The sequence below is a fragment of the Rhynchophorus ferrugineus genome, unplaced genomic scaffold, assembly GCF_030347505.1.
Source record: "Rhynchophorus ferrugineus isolate W39M unplaced genomic scaffold, kcgeb_rfMv2 rfM2, whole genome shotgun sequence".
NCBI lineage: Eukaryota > Metazoa > Arthropoda > Insecta > Coleoptera > Curculionidae > Rhynchophorus > Rhynchophorus ferrugineus.
This window is the reverse complement of record NW_027472581.1, coordinates 70,051,459-70,076,055: the sequence shown is the minus strand read 5'-3', so window position 1 is coordinate 70,076,055 and position 24,597 is coordinate 70,051,459. Positions and strand designations below refer to the sequence as shown.

The window sequence follows — 24,597 nt, the reverse complement described above, 5'->3', positions numbered from 1 at the left end:
TTGTGGATGGGTAGGGATTTTATCAAGCTGTTATCGTGTTCTAAGGCGCCTAGGGAGAACCTTACACTGAGCATGTTCGTGAAACTCCTCACAAACGGAATGCCTGATTCGAGGTGAGTGTTTACGTTCCTCATAAACCATGGGGCATTGAGTAGAGTATGAATTGACTAGAATTTTATACAGAGTCGCTTTATGGGGGTTTGGGACTTTTTCTGCAGAGGAGTGGGAAGAGTAGACTATACACGCCATTGCCTTTGCAGATAACGTGCTGGATTTGGACTGACCATTAGAATCTGCGGTCGAACTGGAGTCCAAGGTATGTCCAACCTTCTGGAGCCAGGGGTTGACTTTATCGATTTGCAGGCGATAAGCGCGGAACTCCTTGTTGCGGCGGAACAGAGTAGCCTAAGTTTTACTTGGGTTTATCTGCAGCCGCCCGAATTTGTACCACGCTATCGCCTGGTTCAGTTGAGCTTAAAGTCTGTCGCGTATGGCGTGTCATCTGCATAAAATGCTGTGTGGGAATGATTGTAGATTTGGGAATCAGCCATATAAAGGTTGAACAGCGGGACTCCTGCGGAGATCTGTTTTCGAGAGAGGGCTGCGTCACCGATCCTCACTTGAAAAGATCTACCATCTAAGTATAAATCAATCAGGGAGATTAGGTCATTCGGTAGATCAAGCTGCTTCGCTTGTTAAAGAGTTTGTTATTTGGGATGAAGATATAAATACAATTTTTGAACTCTGAATCTGTGCAGTAAATACAAAAATAATGCAAGCATCCGCAAAATCTTTGAAGAAGAAGTTTTACCAGATGGTGGCTTTATGACCATCTTCATTCCTGACGGAACTAGGAAGACTGTTTCTAATTAGATTTTGCATTCTTGCCCATAGATAATTACAAAAAGTCACAAATATCAATTAAAACGGTAATGTCTGAGCGGAATTAGAATTCGCAGTAGTAGAAAAATCAGTTGCAATTGCAACTTATAATACTTATAATAACAACAATACAACTTAATACAACTTATAATAACTTAAGCAGTTGCATTAAATACTGCATCTTCAAGCCACAAATAACACTTTTTTCTCAGGATATTTCTCATAAAGTATTTAATAATATATAAGAATTTATGGTATATTTATACATATTAATTAACTCCTAAATTAAACTGTTTTATTAGAAATCTGTTTTGGTGTTTGTTACTTTTATTTATAATTTATTCGTCCATTAATTAATTGTATATTCCTAACATAAGGTTAAAATGAAAATGAAGAATATTTATAGCTCTAACTATTTAATTCCTTCTATCTAGATAACTTGAATTTACTTGAACAAAAAGTCAGACTATTGCATGTCTGTTAAATACAAACAGAAAGTTCTTGTATTGCATATAAAACATTTTATTGTTGATTAACGAGGGAATAACACATTATCTATGAAAAGATCTTTATCTTGATAAAAGCAATTTAACTTATTCGTAACGGGTTAGGATATCAAGGTTTGCTAATTTGTTACATCAATTAATGTTACTGAAAATTACCTAGGACCTATGTTTTATAAATACAAACCTTAACATGACATTTATAGTCGATAACCATCGCGTTAATGATTAAATATAAATATACTCACTCATTGCCAAAAGGGCCACCATCTTAACAACAATTTCTGGTGGTTCGCATTCGGTGACAAACGCCTCTACCGCGTACTTGCCGAAACTCAAACATATGATGGCCATTTGAGACGGCTTCAGAACCAGAGTACTGGCCCACGAAAACAAAAAGGCGGGGGAAGGTCCAAATGCATCCATAAAATAAGCATATTCAGCTCCAGATGATGTGTTCATGGTGCCCAATTCAGCATACGACAACGCACCTGTTAAAGTAAAAAAATGTGTAATTTTTTTATTAATTAGTGTATTGTAAAGCAATGCATTTCATGTTTAATTATTTGATATAAACATTAATATTTTTGGCAATATTATCATCTTTTAAAACATTTCAAACTCGCTTTTGTACATGATTGGTGTCGTTTGGTACCAAATCGGAGCTGTACCAAATGGTAAACTGTCAAGTAGATGAATGTTTCATCCGATGTGTGAGAGCTTGCGTTGTCATGATGATGAATGATCCTTTGTTGCAGCTTCTATTTTTGTTGCCCTTTCGTTTCACGAAGTACTTCTGATAAACACATGTTTCTCACAATTTACCGTTTCACGTTGCTCTAATGGTACGATTGTTCTTTGCTTTGGGTCTCATGTGTAGATCCAAGATTTGTCACCTGTGTAGATGTTATATACAACTTTTGGTATACCGCAATTTTATTTCTTAGCCATCTCTTTATACCAATTGACACAAGACACGTGATAAGATAACATGAACAAATATTTTTCACAGCTAAATTTTTGTCATAGTGATGCTTAAGGATGATCCAATCTCCGATAAGTCATATAACAATCTTCGCGCACACCATCAATGCTGTCTGGTATAACAACTGATTTTGAACGAGTTTTCGACTTTCGCTCCTGAACGAACTATGGTCACGGTTCGTAAATTCGTTATACCAACATTTCTTTGTAGTCAAAGATGGGACTTCATCGCCAAAAGTCGAAATATATTCAACAACTCGTTAAAAGTTAAGAAAAGTCATAAAAATATTCGGACGAAAATATTCAAGAATTCACTACATGTTTTCACTGAAACAAATTTTTCAAGTCACTATAAACAACACAGTTTGTTCTGTCAGGCGTCAAATCAGGTCTATGTGACGAATAACACAGCAAATTGATGCCGATATAGGCCATACTCAGCCAATACATTTACGTGTTTCACATTTTGTTATACCAGCAAGGGATTATGAATACATTCAAGAATTCGTCATAAATGAGGTTTCTGCAAGCCATCAATACAGGACACTGCGGATTGTTGGATGGATACCTTGCTGTTGAGTCAATATTCGTCGATAGTTGTAAAAAAGAATTGCTTGGAAATATTCATAACCTAATTTTTAGCCGAAATATTTCTTGCATAGCAAAAAATGATACAAATAACGCTTCTAGATCAAGCCATATCAACAATAATTTTTATCACAAAATATAAAAAGTAACCCTGATATTTTTTAGATAATTTTCATATTCATAGAGTTGTTCATAGAGCACCATATTTTTTCACTCATAAAAATATAACCAAAATTTCACTGTTAAATTAATTTTTCTAAAGAAAAATAAAGGCAGCAATCTGTGTACATAATTGATGATGCATTTACTAACATTAAAAAAAAAGCATACTCTGGTGCAACTTTAAAAATAATTAAAATAATTTTTATATCATTTCATGGGTATAAACAAAAGTCAATATGGTTTTTAATAAAAACGGCCAAGAAAGTGCTTAAATCAATTTTTTTTTAAGATGAAAAAGACAATTTGGCAGCCCCGAAAAGGTAAAACCAAACTGGTTAAACAATAAACTCAGATTATTATTGTAACGTTTTAGGCTAAATTGATGCAAAATGTTATAAAAATGATCCTCTACCGTACAAATTGACACATTGACAGATCAAAATCACTCAGCTCTAAATTCTCAGGCGCACACCAAAAAATACCTTAGACGAAAACTATTCATAAACATCAAATAACATAGCCGTAAAAAGGATATACTGCATGCATTTTAGAAAAGTACCACGGCGATGTGATCTATAAATTGAAAGACCATTAGAGTGCATATATTGAAATTGATGCAAATTATACTAAGAATAAATCTAAAATATTACCTAAGATGGGAAAAACATGTATAAGGCAGTATGATATAATTATCTTTTAATTCAAAATTTTTTATTGGTTACACGGACATTTTCGAAGTTCTAACACCACAAAATGTTCCTATAATTTGATATGAATGGATCAAATTGTAGGAATTTGCGAAAATTATCCAACTGAATTAATTATCCAAAATCCCCTAAGTTCTTAAATATAATACAAGCACTCGAATACATTCATGTTCAATACCCAAGGTGTTTACAAAAGTAAACAGTGGCAATCATTATGACTTTTGTTTTTATGAAACTGATCATCAGACTCTAAATTAAATATATATTCATCATTTCAAAAATATTTTGAATTAGTCTACAATTCTTGGCGTTTTGACAGGATATACTCACCTAAAAGGGATAATAACCCACAAGCCATCCATATCACGAAACTCATACCAATCGATCCAGTCCTTTCCAGTAAACCGGAAGGAGAAACGAAAATTCCAGACCCTGCGAACAATAAAAAACGTAAAAACAATTCATACAATTCTGGTATAGGATACATTAATATTCATATTCGCTTATAATCAATAAATGTTTTATAATTCGGAAATACAATCAAATATTAGCCGTTCGTGATACAGTCTGTTAGATTTTATTATTTTACTTGGAATGTTATTCAACTGGAACCAATTTTAATGTCTGCTAAATGCAAGTTGCATCACTATATATAAAAATAGCATTTTTGGCATGACACAACTAAACAATATGTTTTTTGGGTGTATCAATATTATTTTGCTCTACCTGATTTTTATTGTGCTATACAAAAAACTCATATAACGTGTTGATATTTAAGAGTTCGATGTATTATTTCTATATTACAAAAGAGCAGTAAAAAGTTTTATTTATAAATATTTTATAAATTTGTTACAATGACAGAGTAAAGTATATTTCTAGCGTTATGTTAAAATCATAATAGTAATTTTAACGGATTCATAATAGATAGGTTTATATAAGATGTGAAAAAAGTTGCGTAAAAAGTCATAAAGTTCTGTTGGTAACATGTAGTGAACATGTACAATACTGTTAACAAAAAATGATTGAGAAAATTAATTACGATTGCGATTTGAAATATGATGGAAGGTCAAAATGACCAATATAATAATGGGAGATAGCGTCTAACTCACACTTAAAAATTAATCGTTGCATAATATAAAATAATAAACGTGACTAAATAATATATTAACAGACTTTGTCCCTTCTGATTGTAACATGTTTCGATCGATGCCAAACGCTGAGCAACATCCAAGTTTTTTCCATCCATACCTTTTTAAAAAAGTACTCAGAAAAGTGGGCCACTGCGAGTAGACTACTCAAAAAAATATAGTTTTGTTCTATGGGGAATTAACATTCTCTCGGATGGTAACCAATTTTTCGCCACAAAACATTTTTGAAACATAATTATCATTATTATTTCACTATATTTTCGTTATATACTTTTAATATAAGGTTTAACGATGACCTATATAGTTAAATTCAATAGATTTAATATTTCCCTGCCCTGAGTAATATTTAACACGACATTATTAATATTTTATTTGTTACTTGCTACACAAAAGGTGGATCGTCCAAATTAGTTTTTCTACCATGAATCCTCCATCTGTGGATTATAGAAATACCTGAAATACTGATCAGGATTAGGGTGTTATTTTGCCATTGTATCCAAGATCATATTAAAAAAAAGAACTGGATATGAAATATGAAAAGACATACTAAAACCTGGAACCTGGAACAAATTCTGGAAACTGAGACCTATGGAATCTACTTATAGAAAAATTCTACAAAAAGTAATATAAATAAAGTTCAAATTATTCATAACAATATTCTAAGAGGTGTTTTAGATGCACTCAGATCCTATAAGAATATTTGCTTACACTGAAACCTTCAGATAATAACTGTCGCCCAAAAAATCAAAATAATTACAAAAGACATGGGATATACTTCACTTTCATGTTAATACCGAGTTACTAAAACTCTTGGATAACTATCGAGCGGGATACATACTCAAAACAATCAAATAATTCAGTGAAGTGTATTTAACAGAGAAAACAGCAGTGTTAATTAATACATGAACATTATTACTATAAATGCTAAGTAAAGACTGATGAGATTTCCTAGTTTTTATGTTATTGTAAAACCAAATTGTATGTTAGTCAGACATGATTAGTAACAATGTATTAATAAAAAATATATATACCGAAGCTCTTAGGTTCAATATTTTAAATATTGATATTTTAATGTCAATGACAAGGAATGCCTTAGACAGCCAAAGACGTTGAGCATAACAAATTAAAAGTATTATTATACATCAGCCCAGCTTAAACGTCTAAAAACCTTACGAACAAGATAAAAGTCGGTGAATCAATAGTTTAAATATTTGCATGTCTTGGTAAAGATCCAAAAGGAAGACAAATAGCTAACATATGAATTGACAAACATTTTGTAGCGTATTGTCACTGGCAATGAAAAGTACATCTACGATGACAATCCGAAATAAATTTTAATTTAGTCCCGTTATAAATAATGCAACCAAAAAGGAATATCCACTGTTACAAAATGTTACAGTAACGAGTTATGTCTTCCATGGTTGAACAAATCTTAAGAACAGTAGTAGAAAAGAAGTATGAAAGATATATTATTTCAATTCAACAGTTCTTCTGTTTATTAAATATTATGACCTTGTCATTATACTATATTATTGTCTCATTATACTATATTACCGGGAATGACAAAAAATGGAAAATATTAATAGTACAATTCAAAGGTTATAGTAAAACTTCTATGAGTGTTGATTCCATATTAGTAGTACTAGGGACAGACTCACCATCAAAATCTCAGTTTAATAAATATATACTATAAAATGAGAAGTTATCATTTATCCGTGTCTTGTGTTATATAAACCATTCTTATAAGTGGTTCAAATGAATTTGTTGTTGATTGTAGCAAATAGTATTAAGTTTAAATATGAAAAATGTGTCCCATATTCTTTCTGATATTATGTACTAATCAGAATGGCTATCAAACTTATGGTAAAACTTCAAATTACACTGGATACCTTTACATTATACCTTTTATTATAAAACGAACCATAAAGAAGCTAGTCTGAATTTAATTTGAAATATTTCAAACAATAATGACATTTTGAGAAACTGAAGGATGATATCGTACTTGTTTTGAATACCTTATAAAAAAGAATAAAGATTTATATAAAATACAAATATAGTCTATTCACAATGTATTTGTATATGCGTCATCAATATGTTTAATGATATAATAATATTTTCCTTCTCATTTTATTCTTGTTAAAAAGAGACGCAATGCTGTCTGATTAGTTCGAACACGTAAACGAATGAGCCTGTCAAAGTCGTCCGGTTGTCAGACGTATGATGTATCACTTTGTTTGAAAATGATAAAAAGAATAGATATTCAGGGTCACAAATTGATTGCGGCTTTAATAAGTTATTTCGAAAAGGAACGAGATAATAAAGGCCCCCTGCCTCTAAATTCCGTTAGAGAGGTAATTATTGATGATATAGCTTATTATAAGTTGCTGTAATATTATTGATAATGTTTTTTAGCGTGTTGATGCTGTGCTGAATATTAGTATGGGTACTGTGAATAATATCGCAACTAATAAAACCCGTCTACATACGAAATGGATGACAAATTTTGACCATCTTGATATTGGCTCTATTCGAGATTAAATATGCGAAATATATAAGAACAATGAGTATACAAACTATTTTATCGATATAAACATAATTTAATTAAATTATTTCAGAGAAAATTGTTAGCCTGCAAAGTATACATAAAAGTGTTAAGGACATGCAGCTTTTTGAGTGATGTAAGATTTTGATAGAAAAAGGTAAAAGCTACAATAGCATTTGATTGGAATTTGTTGATCATAATATTTACTAATAATTAATTGCAGATATTGGAATACGTAATTGCAGAATATAAATTGCAGAATAATAAGATATGAGTAATAATAAGAATAAGAATTACAGAATAGAAAGAATATTGCAGAATTAAATGCAGATTCATGCAGGTATGCAATAATGGTTTTATTCCTGGTGCAGAATTAGTGTTTTCCTCCAAATCCAAGGGCGACTACCATGGAGAAATGAACCATAACATATATTTGTTATGATTTTAAAATCAATTGTTAAAAACCTGGAGAAACCATCAGTTATTATTATGGACAAAACACCATATCATAATACATTGGTGGAAAAAATCCCAACAGTAACATCAACAAAGGCTGTAATGAAGGAATGACTTTCAAAACATAAATTAAGTTTTGAAGAGACTGTGCTAAAAACTGAACTATTCTTTAATGCGTTTTTTTGCAATTTACTTTTTTTAGAAATAAACCCGAAAAAAGATATACAGCAGATCAGATGGCTGAATAATAGGTCACATAATATTACGACTTCTTCCCTATCACTGTATATTCAATCCAATCGAGCTGATATGGGAGGAAGCATTGTCAACCATAACACCTTCGCTTTGGATGAACTCAGTAACAGTTTAGTGATTGACTTGGACAGTGAATCGAAAAGTGACTAAAGGAAACTTTCAGGATATGAGATAATGCTTGGAAGAATGCTGGAAATTCCCGAGACAGAGTGATGAGAGTGAAAACAACTAAAGGTATGCACATAGTTAATAGACTATAACTGCAGAAAATGATATTGTAGGGCGTGAATGATTTGTGTGCACAGATATGATTGTAATTGTTCAGAATTAAACATGAGCATTAGGTTAGAATGTCTGATACATTAGGCAGAATTCAGTGATTAATTTTATCAAGAATGGTGTACTGAGGTTATAGAAGAAGAAGCAGAAGAAATAAAAAATACAATGATATCAAGATGACTGACAAGTAAACACACCATATCAGGAAACAAGAACTAAACATAAAAGGTAAATATGATCTCGAATGAAAATAAAATACATTATTTTGATATATAATTGTTAATTAGGTGGGTTAGGCCACCAGGGGATACCCACTACTTAAAAATATGTGCCTAGAACTCTACCTTATGCGTAGTGTGGAAAAGAGTTAAGTATAAATATAATAAAGCAGCTCTAACCTACAAACTATTATAGCTGTGTTCTTAATTGTACTTTTAAGACCTTCAATAATATATGCATTAGTTGAATTTTAATGTGAAAATAAATTATATTTGATTACGGTATATTTGTTTAATTATTATATTTAGATTAGAATTTGGTTGTATATCAAAGCCAAACTGAACTAAAACTCAGAGTTAATTCAGCAACATTGCGACGTTTTGTCGTCAGAAATTTCGATGACGCATATACAAATAAACTTTGAATAGACTACAGTTGTTTTTAAGCATCGTAAATATTAACATATGGTTTATTACACAAAATCAGAATGAAAACATATTAAATTAGTTAACTTATAATATGTAAAGTAATAGTATTAATAAAAACAATATATATTTAACGGCAATAAAAGCCAAATATTGGGGAAATACGAATATTAGGAGTGTATCATTAGTTATCAGCAAAATGATTGCGGTTGTGGTTTAAATATAAGTAAAACTGACTTTATAATAAAGTGAATGCATATAACGAAGCCAAAATATGTTTCCGGTATATCAAGAAATGCAAAATTAACAAGAATCTTTTATGATAAACTGGTACAGGGTACTTGTCCCAATTATACAATTAATGAAAATAAAAATATTATTAGACCCAATAAAAAGACTAATTATTCCTAAAAACGAACTTAGAAAGCTAAAAGGCTGTATCAAAAAACCAAAACAATTAAATTTCAAATTCGCTCAAAGATTTGTTTAGGTTGGAAAAAATTTTAAGTTAAATCAACATCAACACTATGAGAGGAAAGCCATTAGATGAATAAATCCTTCCAAGATGGAAGAAGTAGTATGAAAGTAGAAGTAGTATTATAACATCAAGACCATAGCATAAAACTAAAGATGCTTTAAATTGATACAAATAAATTAAATCGAAATAAATAACATAAAAATTAAACCTGAATCCAATTAGATTAATTTAAATTATATTTAAAATTAGAAATATATTGCGAAACAGTACACCCAGCATTACTTCCTATTCAAACACAAAGTTGTAGTATACATTTTCTCGTCATTGTGTCTTATAAAACGTGGAATTATTGATACAGACTTTCATGTCTCGCTTTGGACAGCTTAGCAGAGGCAACGCATGCAGCTCAGCATTTGCGCCATATAGGAAACATTGAAAAACTTGAATCACTTCAAAAGTCAACTTTTGAACTTAGAAAGAACTTAGAAACCTTCTTGTTTGTTAAGAATAAACAGTGAATCTATAGCTGTCTGTGAGTTGTAATTAATGAAGTGTTAGAATTAAGGTTTTCGTTCTTAAATAAATTAAAAAATTTCTTATAGACCCTACGACTTTTATTGATTACCCAGAAACAAAAAAGGGTCTTCGCTGAACAAATGTAACTGGTGACGGAAAAACATATATTTTTACAAGAATTCTAAACATAAAGTGGCCGTGGCAGAATTCGCGCTACCGACTACGTCATCATCAAAACAGGTCATCTACTTAATATTCTTCTGTGTATCTTATAAAACATAATCGTAGAATACTACCACCTAATAAATGAACAAATTGAACAGAAAATGCTGCTTACTGGGTCTAAGACATCGCGTTACTCCCGTAACTCAGAAAACCCTCTTAAACTTGGGAGATCTTGGAAGTTTTCCCGCAGACGATATAGTGATCAGACTTGGTCTCTTTTCTTCCGAGGACTGCAGAACGTCTTATTAAATAGTTAATTCAAAATATTTTCTGTAAATTTTTAAATGATTGTATCACATAGAAGCTTGCATGTTGGTTTATTACTATTTTGATCTGAGGGGAAAGATTAGATCAATCTCATTTCTAACAGGTCAGTTGAAAAGTCCCCAACCTGGCACATAAATGGCGCTACCGGAATTAAATCCATGTTTTTTTAATTAGCTCTAACCCTCAAAAGATGCGTGTATAAATTTGACAGCTGTAGGAGTATTAGTTTGTAAATTATAGCATTTTGAGTGAAGCAACTTTTGTTATCGTAAAAAAAATGGATAAAAGGAATTTCGCGTATTGATAAAATATTGCGTTTTGAATGGACAAAATACCATTGAAGCAAAAACTTGTCTTGATTCCGAGTGTTTGGACATTGCCCCAGGAAAATCAACCATCAAGGATTGGTATGCTAAGTTTAGACATGGTGAAATGAGTACTGAAGACGGTGAACGTAGTGGACGCCCAAAAGAGGTTGCTACCGACAAAAACATTAATGAAATCCACAAAATGATTTTGAATCACCGTAAATTGAATTTGAATGAAAGAGCAGACACTCTAAAGATATCGACTGAACGTGTACATCATATCATTCACGAATATTTGAGTGTGAGAAAGCTCTGTGCAAGGTGGGTGCCGCGCGTGCTCACTTTTGGCCAAAAACAACGACGAATTGGTGATTCGGAGCAGTGTTTGAAGATGATCAAGCGTAATAAACCTGATTTTTTGCGTCAATATGTGACAATGGGTGAAACATGGCACCATAATTTCACTCCGAAGTCCAATTAACATTCTTCCGAGTAGACTGCACACGATGAACCCGCTCCAAAGCATGGGAAAACGCAACAGTCGGTTGGAAAGGTTATAGCATCTGTATTTTGACATGCGCATGGAATAATTTTCGTTACACTACCTTTAAAATTTTGTCGAATGGAGAGGTGATCGCCGAAACTGAGGCCTATTTTGAAGCAAAGAACAAATCGTACTACAAAAATAATATCGAAAAGTTGGAGGGTCGCTATAAACAGTGTATCACCCTTGAAGGGAATTGTGTTGAAAAAAAAATTATTTTGCCAAAAAAATGTTTTACTATGGTAGGCTAGAGACTTTTTAATTGACCTATTAGAATGTAAACTCTTATACAATATATTATGATTCTTCTCTCGTATATAGAATATTATATACAATATATTGTGATGATATGGTAGGTGAACTTTCTGGTTGCTCCCACGCCAAATTTATCAATTGTACTTAATTATATACATTTGCCACATTGTTTTTCTTAAAAACAGTAATTTATATAGACCTAGGAGACAACTTGCCAATCACAGACATTAAAATATAAAAAATAATCTCATAGTTACTTTAATGTTAAACTAACAGTTAGATTAATTCTTAATCAACACAAATCTGGTACTTTACTGTTACAGGTAAATAATCACAGTGTAGATTAAGCTATTAGGTTAACGGGGTTTCCCTTAAAAAAAAGAAGTTGCTCATTAAAACAAATACAACTCACCGATCATTGTTCCAACAATTAAAGCCACCCCACTGACGAGTCCCACCCGTCTCTTGAGGTGAATAGGGTCATTCTCAGTTGGGCCGGGTCCCTCCAGCTCGTCTGGCCCTGCTCCGGTCCCCTCCTGGCAACCTGAACCGTTTCTTTGATCGAGGCCGTATCCGATGCCATTGAGGCCGTTTGCAGTTGAGCCACCCCTACTGCCGCGCCACTGTATGCCGCTCTCTTTAAGTACGTTGCATCCATTATTATTTCCTGCAAATAAATAAACAAATCAATTAAGTTCGCAGAAACACTTTCATCTTTTATAACATAACAATATCAAATTATAACAACATAACCAAAATTTGACCATTTAAATAGAATATGATTTCAAGATATTAAAGACGCTACAAGCTGTGTATAAGTATCAAAAGATCGTGATGATATTCAAGGAGCAACAGAGTGTATTTCGAGCTCACCATCGACAGGAAATAATTTTCTAACGATATTATGCGGCTGCTCACAAAAAATCGAAAAAGCATCGCTAAAATCAATTAATTAAATTGCAAATTCAACATCGAACTTATTCCCCAGATATAACCCCTTTGACTTCTAACTTTTCTTGCATATCAACAAATTCAATTACGTATCAAGTGTTTTTCATTAAAAAAAGAGGTAATAAAACAGTGACTTGCTGGAAACTATAGGGATGAAAACTATAAATTGGATGATTGTTGAAAATATATTGATACTGGAAGTTATACCTTAGTTATGCAAAAGGAACTTAGACTGAAAGTAAAATCATTTTTGTAACGATTAATCTGCTTTTCAATCCCATTCCATTTGCGAACTTATTGAACAGTGTCTTAATATTAAATGCCATGCAATTCCATGGGTACGGTATGTTACTTGATAATTTCAATCTGTTTAATGTCATTAACAGAGGCATTTCTTTGTGACGAAGTTTTATTTGTGTAATTAGAAACTAATAGATAATTAAGGAGCATAATTAATAATAATGACTTATTAAACTTAATAAATTAGAACTTATAATACGGTCAAAAATATTAAGACTTAAGAAATGAGTATTTATTTCATAGAATTGCATTATTTTATCACAAGAAAAAAAACCGAAGAAATATTTCACTGTTTTTAAAACATACAGAAAAATACTAGAGACACACAATACTCCACAAATTATGTTTGGCTTATGTACTTAACAATATGTTTCTCAACATACACATATGATGGAAGTAATCTGAAGACAATTATACTGGATATCACATGAATCGAATAAGAAAAGTATTAAACGTCGAAGAATTATTTTCAAAATGTTGTTAAAAAAAGAATAGAAACGGTTTTTTATCCCATTATTTAAAATTAATATATTACAAGAATCTTAAGCAAACATTTTTTAAAGATATATCCGAGTACAGCAGATTCATGACAATCAAAATAAAATATATATTACTTCAAGGTAATGCTGTGCATTTGATGAAAGGACAAGATTGTGATTTATTTTGAGTTGCAAATCAGTAAGTGTTGAATGACTAAAATTATCTGAACATATTATTGGTGAACTCGTATTAATGACATTTAAAAGAAAATAACGAAATTGCTAGTTAAACATAACAGGTATTTATAAACTAATTTAAAATACTTAAAAAGGCGGGCGTAAGAAATGACACCCGCCATATTCGTCAGACCTTTAACTCATCAAATTATCTGGATAATGATCTCTTAAAAATAACGATACATGTATAAATGTATTGTAATCTCATATAAAGAAGCGTTGTTTAACAAAGTGCAAATTGCTTAAAAGAAGATTGAAACTTTGGGTGGTAAATATATTGATCTCATTATTGAGAGCATATTTTACGGGAACGTTTTAGGTTCTCAATGTCAACATCAATCAAATTTTATCATTTAAAAATAACTCAATGTATCTACTTAATCATATAAAAATGTAGAAGCCAACCATATATTTTACTGGATTTAACCAAGCTTATTATTAAATAAACATCACAAATAACGACCAAGACACGTGTATTTATAAAAATATTTCGAATTCAGAAAAAAAAACAGTCTCTCACACACACAAACGTAACGGAAAAACAGTATTTTTGAAATATAAATTGGAGAAATTGCGAAAATAAAATCAATTTGACGTATTGACGCTGGTTTCGCTGTTTCAGAGTTCATAACTCCCAACAACTCGTAGCGAATAAAATAAAAAGACAGAGATGTATGCGAATATATTTATATACTCTGGATAATATATAGGTCTATGCAATGACGATAAAATTATATAAAAATATACTGTAAAACTTAACAGTAACACTTTCAATTGGATATTCTTAGCACAACTCTAATTATAAATTATTTTATTACTACTGCTAATTTGCATTTCTATAAATTAACCTAAGCTGATATTAGCATCAAGACTTTTTACCCGCTGATGTGGTTGGGTTAAACTTAATGGATTCCTGGTAAAATATACTTTATCTTAAAAGTTTTGGTATCTTCGTGGGTTCATTTGATTTGAATACTATTGTAAAACATTTCAACCATAAATTATAAGTCAATTTAATGTTTTAGTGTAACCCCATATTTACACCTCGTTAGATCAAATAGACTCTATTGTAGATTGTTAAGTCGTCTTTGTGCTTATTGCTTATATTGCTTAATATATTGCTAAGCTTATATTGCTTAAGTATTTGGGTACCTTTGTCTTTTCACCGCAATGTAAAACTTATATAAAGAATAGACATAGATATTTATTGTTTAGACAGTATTGCTTTAAAAGAGATTTGCCACTGTCGTCATCAATTGCTGCAAGTACTTAATTAGATGGTTTTTACATTTTTAGTGAAAAATAGAGAAGACATTTAACAAATGCCATCCTATAATAGAATATTTTGAATGTTAACGAAATAATATATTTACAAAATAATAGAATACTTGACTTCATATTTGTTACATATAAAATTTAATAAAACAATGAAACTTACTAATTAATTACGTTTCATTTAACAATATAATTACTTCGTCAAACACAAAGTAATATTAACCTAACTAAATATCCAAATATTTTTCTTGTGCCAACTAAATTAAAAAGTATGTCAATTACAAAAGAAAAAAGTGGATAGTTCGTTTAGTTTACTTTCTCAAACTTTCTAGCGATGAGCTTCCTCCAGCTTTAACTTTATAAACTTTGTATCAACAGAAACCTAACTGTAGGAGCTTCTTATTAATAGCAATTTTGTTAGGACAAGTTCTCTACTTCAAGATGTATTGAAAACAATTAAATTGAACTTTAAATGTCAAAATTTAATCGAGTTACTTTTTTCGGTATTTAATTAGACATATATTTAATATTTATCAATGAAATGTATTTAAATTAACATTATTTAAGATTTTATATTAATATTAAAGCATAATAACGGATAAAAAACGAAAAATGGACTTTGAATAAACCAATTACTTGCAATGTACAATGTATAATTAACAACTGGATAAATAATACTATGTTTAAACACAAATGATGATATTTTTTAATGAATCGTATTGAAGAATTACCATTATTGAGATTATAGATATATTAAAACAAATATTCAGAATTTTTTATTTATTATTTTAAATTTTAAATTGCGAAATGCTAAGATTGCTATAAAATGCATAAAAAATATTACTCAATCTGGTGAGTAAGGAGGTTTGTTCTATAACTGTCATTTTGTTTTCAGCTAAATAGTGAATATTTAAGAAGGTATTTTACTGATATGATTAGATACAGCAACAATTTTATTAAAAATAAAATGTAGAAATATCATCAAAAGTATATTCTTCCCCAATAACAAATTTATTAATCATTTGGTGGTGTTCAATATTCAACATATCTTCAATTTTGTTATAACACATTGTTTGTTTAGAATGTGCTTTGATTTCTGTTAATTTATATTAGATATTATATATATATATATATATATATATATATATATATATATATATCCATAGCAGTTCTTTTGCTTAGTTAAAATAAAGTTATGGCCTAGTTAAAATTCTTTGTGCTACATATAAAGGCGGTTTTATTCGGTCGTATTAACCCTCGTACATTTATAGAATATAGAGGTATATATTTTGTGTAATATGATTTAATATGATACACAATACTTAGATTATTTATAATAGATTATGAATACTAATAATCAGTTTTATGAACTTGAATGTGTATTTTGGGCTTGTGGGTTTTAAATACGAGATTCCATTATTATTTGCGAAAGATTATGCAGGATATATTATATACACAATATTAATATTGTGTGTATATCATTAATTAAGTTATTCGTTAAATTATGATAATTTTGTAAAATATTAATAATACCCTAACGAATGAACCATTTCAAGATAAAAATGTATTTTCCCAACTTTTTACCTTCTGTAATTGATTTCTTTAGATAAACATCAAACAAATAATCAATAAGATATAGAACGCATTAAGGATAATAATACAATGTTTTGACATTAAATTACTCTATTGAAAGATGCTTTTATTTAAAAAGTTAATGCGTAGGAAATAAATAGGTCATATAATAATGTATTTAAAGCACAGTAGCTAAGTGTTCAATATTTTTTCTATCTTATCTAGCTATTTTGACGTATTAATAAATTCAACAATAATATTAAGTAATCATCAGATAGATAAAAAAATGAAAAGGCGTCTTGATTGCAGAAATAGATTTTGGGGAATGCAAAAGCTCCAGCATTCTTGTTCTATTTATCACGCATCTTAACTTGATTTACGAATCATATTTTGGATACAACATCACAAATAGACTATTACAACAAATAAATTCATTCAATTAACAATTTTATATTTAAATAAATATATGTATTATTACAAGGTGATAATGGAGAACCAAAAAGGCACCATTTGGAAAATGTAATAGAGGGCGTGAAAAAGGTTATGAAGTTGAACGAGATATACCTGTTGAATATGGAGTCTTGTGAGTTTTCTGGTTACAGTTAAAGAACCCACAATCAAACAAGTCTTTAATATCATCGAACATTCTACCTTTCACTACCGACACTGGCACGCATTTGAGCCATCCCGTGGTAACGTTTGATGTTTTGGGGCGAGCGGTCTAAGGTCTGGGCAATAAGCCAAATTCAGGCCGCATAGATGTTGGCCGGTGATTTTATCTGAATGCGAAACAAGTGGGCCGAAATAGTTTTAATATCATTGTTTATGATTTTGTTTAGGGTCAGGTTGCCGTCGGCGTTTCTCAATGCCGGAGTCAGGTGGTTTTGGTTCAGTCCAAAGATGATTGAGATTTATTGACCAAGTTCAGTGTCATGTACTAAGTGACTTTGTAACATGACAACGTTCGGCTTCATGTAGCAACATTCGTAATAACCTACATAACGTCAAAATGGTAACAAGTCCTACCTCAACTGTTCATTATCACATTCTGATCGAAGTAATATAGTTTAACATTAATTTAAAAATATGATATTGTGTTTAATTGTGTATTGTAAGAAAACTACTGAAAATAATTAATAGATATAGACAATACTTATACAAAATAATAATATAAAAAAATTCCCACATTTTTATAGCCTCATGAATAACATTAATACATATTAGAGGACAAACCAAATCACACTTTATTCTTTAAAGCAAATCAGGACTCTCATATTTCTTAAAAAATTGCTTTAAGCCTTAGTGAATTCCATATCTGTTGATCCTTACCTGTTCAGGATTTGTAACAATATTTTTATTAACAAATTAGCACTTATTCCAGCTAATCATTCAATAAATAATCTTCTAATTTTTAAAAATCAATTCATTAAATTATTAAAATAAACAATTAGAAAAAAATAGACTAAAATCATATTAAAAAAATAGTGTAATCAGTAAAGATAATATACTAACACGGTTTTCCACTGGATTTATTTTGACACAAAATGTTATACTGTTGATTTTAGTACGGTTTATTCAATAAAAACCTTAAGGAAATAAATTAAAGTGATACGTAACAAAAAACGTAATTTCGACTCAAGTAAGTATGAACAAGTCTATTAACTAAATCATGTTATATGAATACGGTGGATGAAATTGGATGATGCGACCTCAGTTTTGCTGTGAATTTCTCAAAAATAATCATGAACATGTAACAAATTATCTTTATAGATCAAAAATGGATTTCTTGTATTTCAAACTAAAATTTATGATACTAAAACTACATCCACTTTGGTAGATTAATTGCTAGAACAAGCAGTTTCAAATTATTAGAAAGGGCTTCTCACTTATAAACCGATTTATATGAATGCGGCAAATCGAATAGACTGGATGAGCTTCAACTTGAATATAGTTGGAGACGTGTCCTTAATAATCAAGTTACTAGTTATATTCTTTAAGTCAATCAAAAGTAATTCACAGTTATCAAATTAAACTCTTTTAATTTAGAACGTGTATCGTTAATTGTAGCTATAAAATTTTAAAAATAACAGCATGTCGGCGCTTACAGCATCGTCGTGCCAACTAAACACTGAATAACTTGGAATCATTTCTGGAACCTGAATGCAAAAAAATCTTGATGTTTTGAGTAATCTAACAATAAAAATTTTAATTCACCGTGTAGGATAAAGATAGAATTAACTCGAGTTATTATATAACAGAAAATAATGGATGAATAATCATATAGTGGAAAAATTATCGCAAATAACTATTTTTCTAAGCTTAGAAACAGTTTTTAAATTCTATTGGGTAAAAGGTTTTATTCGATACATTGTTAATATCTTCAGTCAACACAAAACAAGCCTTTTTCAGACTGGAGGATAGCCAAATCTCCAACGAAGCTAAATCGAGAGAATAGAAGTTATGATATGACAGAAATTGATTTTTTATTAAATAAGCCCATATCGAAATATTAAGAACCGAATTCAAAGGCAATTCATGTAATAACAAAATATCAAAAATTATCGACCAATTATTTCAGCCTTTTAAAACCAATAGTTTCACGGAAATAGTGCATAACACTATATGTTATAATATTATTTATTAATAGTTTTAAAGCTTAATAATGAATAACACAGATATAGAACACTTATTGACACACACACCTTGACAATCGACAAGATTAAGTTATTAGCAAATTGAATATAAAACGCAAAACAATTTTCAATTAGAACTAAAACAATTGTATTAATATTTATATTGTTGTTGAAATATAAAACATTTGTTAGAAGTAAAAATAAAACTTCTATCCTCAACTAAAATCTTATTGGTTTTTTTTAAGAGCAGTCTTCTATTGCGCTATCAATGACTCCTCCAATTCTCAAAAGACCTCAATAGAAGATAGCCAGATTGGTTAGCATTAAAACTCTAATTAATTGTTGATTTAAAAAAAAATGATCAACATAAATTTTGAAAATTTCTCTCACATGGCATTTATCTGGTGAAATTCTGTAGCTGCTTGAAATGCTTAAGAATTTCTACAATTATTCTGTCTAACGCTGAAAAAACCTTCCTCATTTTCACAAGACAAGTTAGCCTTAGTATCTCCGGTTTCGTAGTCAGTAACAAAAATTCCTCTCGTTTATCTATCAATACCATCTGCAAAGCATTTACTTTCTGAGTGCACAGTCTAATTTCAAATCCATTTCTTTGTATATATATTTGTTCATCATTCACCTCGTACAGAATCGGTTGTCCGACGCCCAGGAAACAAGGAATGAAAAATGACTGCATAGTAACTAGCAAAATTGATGCATCTGATCTTGTGTTTATGCTTTCATCTTTCTCTATCAGTTTTTCCAAAGTGACGAGAATAATATTTATAATGATGCTATGTCATTTTAACTATACCACATCTTACACTACACTGAGTGTCTTGAACCCTTTTTAAAACATTTGCCTGTAGCTGCTGTCAGAACTTATCTGGATAACAAATATATCAAAATTGAAAGTTCACCTCAACTAAGACAGAGTATAAAAATCAGGATTAATGAAAAATGTATGAATTAAACTTTGAGATTTATATCTTGACTTTATATTTATAACTACAGAATGTATTTTAGCCATAACAACAGCATTATCATATGCTTGGCCTTTACAGTTGCTTATATATAGACCATCTGCTTTAAGCTTGCTCACAATCATCTTTGAAATACCTTTAGCAGTTTTATCTCTTTTTATTATAGATTTAGTCAAAAGACATTCTTAGTCACTCGTAGGGGAATATTATCAGATGTTCTTCTAAATCACGTTATTTTGATATTTTTCTAGTATTACAGTATTACACTTTTCTCTTTTTATTAACTATTATATCAGGCGTATTATGGTCGACTCGCTGCTTTGTAAGCACTGTACGGTCCCAGTACAATTTATTTTTATTGTTCTTTATAACAGGCTCGTATTGTTAATATGAAACTTTCTTTGAATGGCACAGCTGCAACTTATCAGGGAATTCTTAGTGGACATTCACATCTACATTTGTTATCATAAATCATAGGATCTGTAACTATATACTTTAAGTAGCTTCTGATCGAAACAATTTGATGTTGTATATCCACTAGGTGACTTTCCGTTTCCGGAAACGTCTTTATATTATATTAATTATATGTTGATAAAGTAGTTTGCCGATATCCACTAATCTCCTTCCTTCTAGATTTCAAAATAACGTTGCTCTTTCAATGGCACTTCTGGGATGGTGTTTTTGTTTGCTGGTCAATATAGTTTTAACTTTGCATTGTAGGAAGAAAGAAGACAGGTTAGAAGAAAGCCTGCATATGTATTGATTGCCTTACTCATGTTTTTACTCTTCGGCCGTGTTTTTAATAATTGCCATATTCTCTTTATAAACTCGCAGCTAAGCTTATTTTTATCTATTATTATTATTATTATATCTTTGGTCGATTCCCTGAGCCTGCTTTATCCCTAGATATTTCTAAATTATTACCCTCCATTACTTCGATAATCTAGCCATCCTGCATTTTTAAACGATTTTGTTAGAGATTTTACTCGGGTTACGCTGAGGCAACACTATGCTTATCCAATCCAAACTGCATCCCGATATCCTTGGAAAGCTCTTTAACAATTTTCAGCAATTGTAATTGGTCCTGTATAGCAGTTATTAGTTTAAGATCATCCACGTACAATAAATAGTTCAATTTAAACATGTCTTTTATTTGTTATACTAAAACCATATCTGGTGGAATTGAGACAATGAGATAAAATATTCAACACAATGCAGAACTAAAGAGGACTTAAAATGTCTCCCTGATAAATACCCCATTTAATTGTATCTGTTTCTGTGTATTCTGTACCGTTTAGTATCGATTTTATGTAGCTTTAAAATATCAATAAGCCACTCATGTGGTACAGGATCGAAAGCTTTTATATAATCTATGTAAACCTTAAATTGAAAAACCTTGTTTATTATTATTATTTATTATTATTACGATTATAGTGAAATGTTGTCGTCCCCTAAAACATTATTATTACAAACTATTAATTTATCGCCCAAAAGGTAAAACAATGATTATAATAACATCTCCATACTACCTTTTAAGTTAAAAAATACAATATCCATTAATAAAACCGCATGTTTCGAGAACGCATTGACGAAACAATCTAAATGAAAACCTCGAAAGTTAAAACACCTTGAGTGAAAAATATCCGAAACGAATCCGAGAAAATCAAACAGAAAACGAGAGGAAAAATATGGAATCGTCAACAATCAGCACCGACTGGGAACGAAAAATTGATTTTTTGTCGTTTTCCTGATATATTTGTCGCGCCTAAACATTTCCATTTCGATCGGCTATGACGCCAAACGACCAGTCGAATTTCGCGACGGCGCCTTAAAATTAATATTTTAGATTTCGTATTTTTATCCCGTGGAGTCACGTGGATTTTTCTATAAATACAGCCGACTCGTACCCAAGTTTTTGATATATATCTCGCGGATTGGTCTTGGTGACTGGGGCAGGGGATTTGGATGCGATATGTGTGAGTGTTTGCACGTATAGCTACGATCTCACTGCACTGTAGATTTTTATTACTGTTTACTTTAGCTATATATAATTGCTAGTGGATTTACGTCATTGATAAAATTACTCATACTACGGATTAATTCATCGATATAATCTCTGTTATTACTGTTAATATGAATAGGGTCATTGATATTTCAGTATTTCAATGGCGGCCATGTTGTTTTTGGCTGTGTCAGGTTAACCTGCTCTTAATATATAATAGATAATCAGAAAGCCTTATGTGTGGTGGACTTCCCATCAGAGATGCGACCATGAGAGTGGCCTTCCCACTCTTTCAACGTATGGACGAGAGTTGTCATGCAAGAGATCATGATGGACCGGTTACTCACTATTGCTACTCGCTTTGCAATAATATAGTGTCCAATTCCGTCTTTTTACACTTCTTCAGCATTTCGCAATGGGCGTTGCCATGCAAGAGGACGACTTTACATCTGTTACCCATTATTGCTTGTCTTTTTTCAACAATACCTCAACCAATCTCTTCAGTTGACATCCGTGGACATCTTTAGTAGCAGTATCACTGAGCCTTTCTGATCTCATCATATGCACAGCAATACTTTAAGACCATGAATATTCCGTTTCAGTGCCAATATGAATGACCTTCTAGGGATAACCCATGGCATTTGGTATTGTAGGAATAGTTCCACTTTTCATCGCCAGTTACAATATACCATAGAAAATTCTTCTTCATCTTTCCTGAAAAGTAATAGAATGAGGATGTTCAAACGCTTCAAAATAGCATTTAACAGTTAATTCATACGATAAATTCATTCAATAAAAAAGATATTCCCTGCTTTCTGGATTTTTCCAACCCATGTAATCATCATCATTCATTAATTCATCAACTGTTAAGATTTCTGAAAGCTGTTTGAGGGTTTGAGCGGAGATTTTGTTCAGTAAGTTTTAAAATTCATTGTCTCCGACCTTTTTAGCCTTCCGAACGATTTCTTATCATTGCTACCAAAATCGCCACTATCAAAAAATATGACGGTCCAGCCTAATCAAAAGGTTTGAATTTGAAAAGATGTTTCCAAATGAGTTTGATAAGTCGTCGGTGGCAGATTTCGTCCAAATAAAAAAAAACAAATGAATGTCCAAAATATAATTTTGGGTGTTCAGTGATTAGCGTCTGTATAGGCTGAATAACTCGGTAATACTTAAAAAATAGTATTATGTAGCATTATAGTTATTTTAAATAGAGAAATGTCGAATGTAACAATTAAGTTTACCAAGAGAGATAGCTGATCAAAATATATGCCAGCATAGAAAAAAACTTATATGAGTTATTCAAATTAAAAATGCGATATTACTCCAGATACAGCTTGATTCTATTTCACCACCTATCATACATTACTAAAAACCTCTATAAATTTTAACCAATACCATGCACCAACATAATCGTATTATTCACGTATATCGTATAGTTTCTTACAAATAAATCAGCTGATTGATTCGTTATACTTTAGAGATATTAATAATGAATTCAAATTCATTTAAATAAGTTAAAGTGCCACTTTCTAACACTCTTGTTTTGTCGAATTCTGGCTTGCTATGAGTTTAAGAAATCTGGTCCAATTTCAACAGTAATAAATTTTTGTTTGAGAAATCTGTCAATTTATTTTCCACTTTTGTTTCAATTTTTCCTTTGGATGTTCTTATAAAGCCGTGACAACTTCTTGTGACAAGTTCTTTATTCTAAACTTGCCAAAAAACAGTAACAATATTTCTGCACAGTTGAAGACTGTACGTCAAAATGTAAATAATGTGCAATTTCTTTTTAATTATCAACTTGTCAAAGTTTTTATCTGTCCTGTTTGTTCTATCATGCTCTTTTAATATTAACTTATTATCTAGATTGAAAGCAAGTAAATGGTCATCACAAAAAACTGGTCTTAACACTTTTACTTTACTTTTATTCGTGGTTACAGTGACATATCCAAGCTTCATCATAACCATAAAATGATATACAAATTATTTTGCAAAAAAAACAAAACTTACTTTAATTAAAATTATTTTTATGACCGACTTATTCAATAAATGAGTCTATTTATTACGAATTCCAAACTGAAGCTAGAAAATCAGAATGAATGATTTTTTATGAAATCAAGTGATACCAAAACAATTGCAGAATTCATTACATTATTTTCTTTACAATAAGCAAATATTCTACTAAAAAGGTATTACTTTTTTGCTAATTTATTTAATTGAATTAATCGTTGAGTGGAAACTCATAAAATAACTTAAATAAATTCTTGTACTATACTGTCTGTGTGTGAATATACCAATAAACATTTTTTTGGAATTCCACGAAGACGTATTTTAGATCTAAATATTTAGTTAAACAAAACAATTATAGAAATTACCAAGTGAACGTTAATCGAATAAATCTTATTTTCAATACCAC

The 24,597-nt window shown here is 30.7% G+C and overlaps 1 protein-coding gene across 3 annotated transcripts in view; it reads right to left on the bottom strand.

The window, feature by feature from the left end:
- Positions 1–24,597, bottom strand: part of sbm (L-type amino acid transporter sobremesa) — a 56,194-nt gene that overhangs the window by 9,459 nt on the left and 22,138 nt on the right. For 2 of the 3 annotated variants that reach the window (XM_076394519.1, XM_076394520.1), the window contains exons 2-4: positions 12,156–12,410; positions 4,157–4,258; positions 1,634–1,876 (exon numbers count right to left, since the gene is read on the bottom strand). In XM_076394519.1, coding sequence (XP_076250634.1) covers positions 1,634–1,876; positions 4,157–4,258; positions 12,156–12,410 — 600 coding nt within the window. Of the gene's footprint in view, positions 1–1,633; positions 1,877–4,156; positions 4,259–12,155; positions 12,411–17,121; positions 17,264–24,597 lie in introns of those variants that run through there. The other variant, XM_076394518.1, reaches the window with a different exon arrangement.